Genomic DNA, 4,896 nt, shown 5'->3' on the forward strand with positions numbered 1-4,896 from the left:
GTTCTACCCATCTGTTTGGGAGTGTTTGGGAGTTTTGAACTTTAAAACTTTTAACTGCCGTCACATGCAAATAGTACCGTTGTGAAAGAGAGGATCTTTAAAGTGTCAAGAAGGGCCTCCACCACGTGTCACATTTTCAGAGACTAGATTGTCCCCGCCGCCATATCTGTACCTTTGATTTGACACCTTTACTCAATGACAAATTCAACGAAAAAGATATTTACATTTAGAGAGAGATATATATCTCACATCAAAAATCGCAAAACATAAGAATTAAACCATATATATGTATTTACGAAATAAAATAATAAGAATTAAACCGGGAAAAAAGAAAAGACAAAACTTGGGAGAAAGTGGCTAAATTTTGGCTTGTTTTTTTAAAAAAACAGAACTGTTTTTTTTTCGAACTGCACTATGAAATAAACACAGAGCTTGGCTTAGAGAATGAGAGAGAGAGAGAGAGAGAGATAGAGAGAGAGAGAGAGAGAGAGGGAGTACACCTAGTGTCCTCATCACAGTTGCTTCTTCTGCAAGGCTGCTGCAACAGATCAAAATGTACAAAAAAGGCCTTATTTTCGAAAATTGTACCGTGTAATAGTGGTTTGATTTACACACACACAGAGGTTAGGAGAGAGTTTATTAACTTGTAAATACATTAAAAATTTGGGGGCTAGAGTGCAATTTTTTAAAAGCTGGAGAGAGAGTGTGAGAAAGCAATTTGGCATACTGTGTCTGGAATTTGAGAGAGCACATTAACAATTCAGTGTAATTGTAACGAGAGAGAGAGAGAGAGAGAGAGAGAGAGAGAGAGAGATTGATTCTCTCCTCAATGACATTACTCTTCAACCTTTGAGCCCTCAGCCCAAGCTTCTTTACCTACCCTCGTTGTAGTTGTCGAGATCAGGTAAACCCCCCTACCCCCCCCCCCCCCCCCCTCTCTCTCTGTGTGTGTCTCTGTCTCTCTCTCAAGAAGTGCAAATTTCTCCTCCTATTTTTATACAGTACTTCAGGACTTTTTCTGAACCAAGAAAAAGCGCACAATGCCTTTTTTGAAATGCTTTATGTTTACCCTTAGGTGTTTTTTTTTCCCCAGGCACCATAGTAACACTCTGTCTAGATGCCTGGGGTTAAAGAGGTGTTTCATATTGTTTTTGCTTGGCTTCAGGTGGTTCTGTCCAAACATTCAGAACATTTTGAAGAAGCCCAAAACAAGCATGCGTGAATTTCTCTAGAACTCAAGCATTTTCCTTATAAAATGCCAGTCTCTCAAGAAGACCCAAAAGCTAACATGGACAGCACAAAGAGGGATTCGGAGATAGGACACAGTTTACTGGAGTTAGCAGCTGCTGATGATCTTGCAGGTTTCAAAAGGGCAGTGGAGGAGTGCGGTGCAGACCTGGATCACACTGGCAGTTGGTATTGCCGGAAATATGCTTCACATAAAATGGGTTGGTGTGAGATGACCCCAGCCATGATTGCTTCCTTATATGGAAGCTTGGAGGTGTTGAAGTACATTCTAATTCACATATCAAACCATGGGGGGAACATAAACAAGGCATATGGTACAGATAGAGGCACTGCATTGCATTATGCTGCTGCTGGCAGCTCTTTTCATGCGGTAGAGATTGTGAGGCTCTTGCTCTGCCATGGTGCAGATGTCAATGTAGTGGATGCTCATGGGATGAGGCCCTTTGATGTGATGATGGGTTCTTCTAAGCAGCGTCATGCGAAGATTATGTTAGAGAGAATGTTGATTGGCTGCAGCAAATGTGGATTGTATTCCGCATGTCTTGGATCACATGGTTCATTGCCCCATGCTGCACATGATGTGAAATCGGAAGAGCTGGATGATGTATGGGGATCAGAGTTAGCTAATGCTAATGCTGATAATGATCCCCTCTCCCTCACATGCTCATCATCACTGGGTGCTTCAAACTTTTCTCAAATTTTGTCCTCCCCAGCCTCGTCTCTCAATTCAATACCTACCATATCAAAAGTCTCTAATGATTCTCCTGACATAACCAGAGAATTTCCTGCTGATGGTACCCTTCCAGATGTCAAGAACACCATCTACACCTCAGATGACTTCAGGATGTTTTCCTTTAAAGTGCGCTCATGTTCGAGGGCATATTCTCATGACTGGACAGAGTGTCCCTTTGTGCATTCTGGGGAGAATGCAAGAAGAAGAGATCCTAGGAAGTTTCATTACAGCTGTGTTCCTTGCCCGGATTTCCGCAAGGGCGCTTGCATGTACGGTGATGCGTGTGAGTATGCCCACGGTATTTTTGAGAGCTGGCTACATCCTGCTCAGTATCGCACTCGTCTCTGCAAGGATGGTACCAGCTGCTTGAGGAGGGTATGCTTTTTTGCACATACTAAGGAAGAGTTGAGGCCACTGTACATGTCAAGTAGCTCTGCCGTTCCATCCCCAAGAGTCACACCCTCATTGGATGTGAGTCCACCCCTTGGTCCAGCATCTCCATCTTCATTCTGCATGGCACCCATGCCTTTCTCACCTGTGCACAACACTCCCCAGAGTGGCATTTGCACACCCCCTATGTCACCATCATCTTTGAAGGGGCCATGGTCTCAACCAAGTGTACCTACTTTGCATCTCCCAGGTGTTGGTGGTCTTCAGGCCAGCCGGTTGCGAGCGGCCCTGAATGCGAGGGATGCTTGTTCTGAGGATCTGAGCAGGGCTTCGGACTTTGAGGGACAGTTATTGGGTGATGTTGCATTTCTTTCTACTCAAGCCAGGTTGAATGCAGCAGCAGCAGCAGCCTCTGGTTGTGGTGCCACTTTCAACAAAGCAGTTACGAATGATGCCCATAATGTTTCTCCCATCAATCTGGAGGGTATTTTTGCTTCTGAGGTTGTGTCTTCACCACGATCTCCATTGCCGGCATGCATACAATCACATGTCAGTAGCCACATGCAGCCACCTAGGCCTTCCCATACTTGCTCACTACTTCAAAGCCAGCTACAAACAAGGGGTCAGGTGCTGTCTCCTACTGGCGTACAAAGGCAATACGAGGCTGTTTCAAGTCTTAAAGGGCAAGAGGAGGCCCTTGTGCAGTCTTCTGCACCTTCCTCCTTTAATGTGGGTTCTCCAAGACGTGTGTTCTCCATGGAAAATAAAATGCCTTTGCATAGTGGTATGAAATCTTTACCCTGTCCTACAGTTACAACCAATTTATCTCACAGAGATAAAAGAAATAATGGCTTGTCATGGTCTGACTGGGGTTCTCCAACAGGAAAACCGGAATGGGGTGTACATGGAGATGTCCTTTCTAGGTTGAGAAAGTCAGCTTCTTTTGGACCGAATGCTACGGAGGAGCCAGACTTAACTTGGGTTCAAAAGATGGTTAGAGATGGACCTGTTGATGGTGCTTCTCCTCTTAATATGTACCCTGTGGAGGTGGCTTGTGATGGGTCAAAGGATGAGCTGGATTCAGTGTTGGGTTTTTGGTTGGAACAGATGCAGCTGGATGAAATTATGACATAAGAAAGGGTGTGCACATACACATCCACATCACGCATCACAAACACGCGCACACGTACACATGTGTGTGATTGGCACATGCAGCTGGATGAACTTGTGCATGAGAAGACGATGCACACATGCAAGTAGACAAATACAGACATTTTAGTTACCCACCCTTAAGTAAGTAATATCCTCTCTCAATTGAGAAACTGGAGTTTTCAAGTGTTGTACTACATTTCAATGGAATGCTTGTCATTATTTAGACTTGTTTTTCTCAGCAGAACGTTTGTTATGACTCTGCGTGGTGTGAGATCTTCATTTATGTTTGTGTAATGAAGCAAGTTCTTGCCAATGTCTGCTGTAATCATTGCTATATATTCTCTAGCTTGGCAGCATTATCATGCTGTAATTTATGTACTCTAATAATATACTTGGAAGTTGGGTCTTGTACTTCTTTGTTTTCCTGCACATCATCATCACCACCTTAACAACATAATGCATGATCATGACCACCTAGGTAACTGCAGTTTTGGACCACCGCCCGCTGATTCTAGTAATCTTCATCATCTCCTTTCCTGCTTGTTATATGGCTCAATACTACCTCCTCAGTTAGCCAACTTGTGCCAGATTTCTCATACCGTGCCAGGCTGCAACCTGGTCACTGTACTATTAGAAGTGGGTATTGCCAGGCAACTGGGCGCACACATATCCGAGAGAGAGAGAGAGAGAGAGAGAGAGAGGGGGAGAGATCTGCAGTGAGACATTCAATGCTTCCCCTCCTGATGAAGCTATTGCCAGGCTACCTGGTTATTTTGAATCTAGAAGTCCACGACGACGACGACGACGACGACGACTACAGCAGCATTGTAGGAATCACTGCTTCCTTTGCCCTCTGTTAACTCTGTCGCTCTCACAACCCTGATGAGTGGCAAGCTGCGTCGCTGCTACGCATGGTTTGCGAGTGTCCTGTAATGGATTGACCTTTTTCAGGATGTTTGGGCCTTCACTATATGGTTACTAATTCCTACATTGATGATAGGACTCATCTCAGGGCCTTGCATGCCCTTTTACAAACACTACACACACCCGCGGGCAACATTACAAGATAGCATCATTCGGGGTAGCCAAGAGGGTTTGAACCCATAGCCTCGGGCATATCAACCAAACACCTTAATGAGTGAGGTACTGCTTGATGATATGTTCCACACATTTTGTGGGAGCCTTCTTATGAATGTTGCAATTTTTTATAGCATGTTGGGTTGTCCCCCTTGATTTGCTTCATGACTCACGTTGGTCATGGGGATCCACGGCCTATGGTCTTGCTCATGGCATGCTCATGTTTTAGCAAATGCACGCTTTGTACAAAATATAGATTTCAAACTTCCAAATTGTGGGGTGGTGGCCGTGAGTGC

The 4,896-nt window shown here is 44.5% G+C and overlaps 1 protein-coding gene across 3 annotated transcripts; it reads left to right on the forward strand.

Annotated features, from left to right (window-relative positions):
• The first annotated feature begins 476 nt into the window (after nucleotides 1-476).
• On the forward strand, nucleotides 477-3,761 carry LOC147633267 (zinc finger CCCH domain-containing protein 24-like). Of its 3 annotated transcripts, XM_086806294.1 has the most exons (3): nucleotides 477-904; nucleotides 1,166-3,155; nucleotides 3,255-3,761. In XM_086806294.1, exons 2-3 carry the CDS (start codon nucleotides 1,256-1,258, stop codon nucleotides 3,503-3,505), a joined length of 2,151 nt encoding a protein of 716 aa, XP_086662420.1. In that variant the 5' UTR covers nucleotides 477-904; nucleotides 1,166-1,255; the 3' UTR covers nucleotides 3,506-3,761. The 3 variants fall into 3 exon arrangements, with proteins under 3 accessions (XP_086662420.1, XP_086662419.1, XP_086662421.1); XM_086806293.1 differs by having other exon boundaries at nucleotides 778-904; nucleotides 1,166-3,761; XM_086806295.1 differs by lacking the exon at nucleotides 477-904 and having other exon boundaries at nucleotides 1,157-3,155.
• Nucleotides 3,762-4,896: the final 1,135 nt, after the last annotated feature.

This window comes from Cibotium barometz, chromosome 12 (genome assembly GCF_041138505.1).
Source record: "Cibotium barometz isolate CiBa-2024 chromosome 12, ASM4113850v1, whole genome shotgun sequence".
Classification (NCBI taxonomy): domain Eukaryota; kingdom Viridiplantae; phylum Streptophyta; class Polypodiopsida; order Cyatheales; family Cibotiaceae; genus Cibotium; species Cibotium barometz.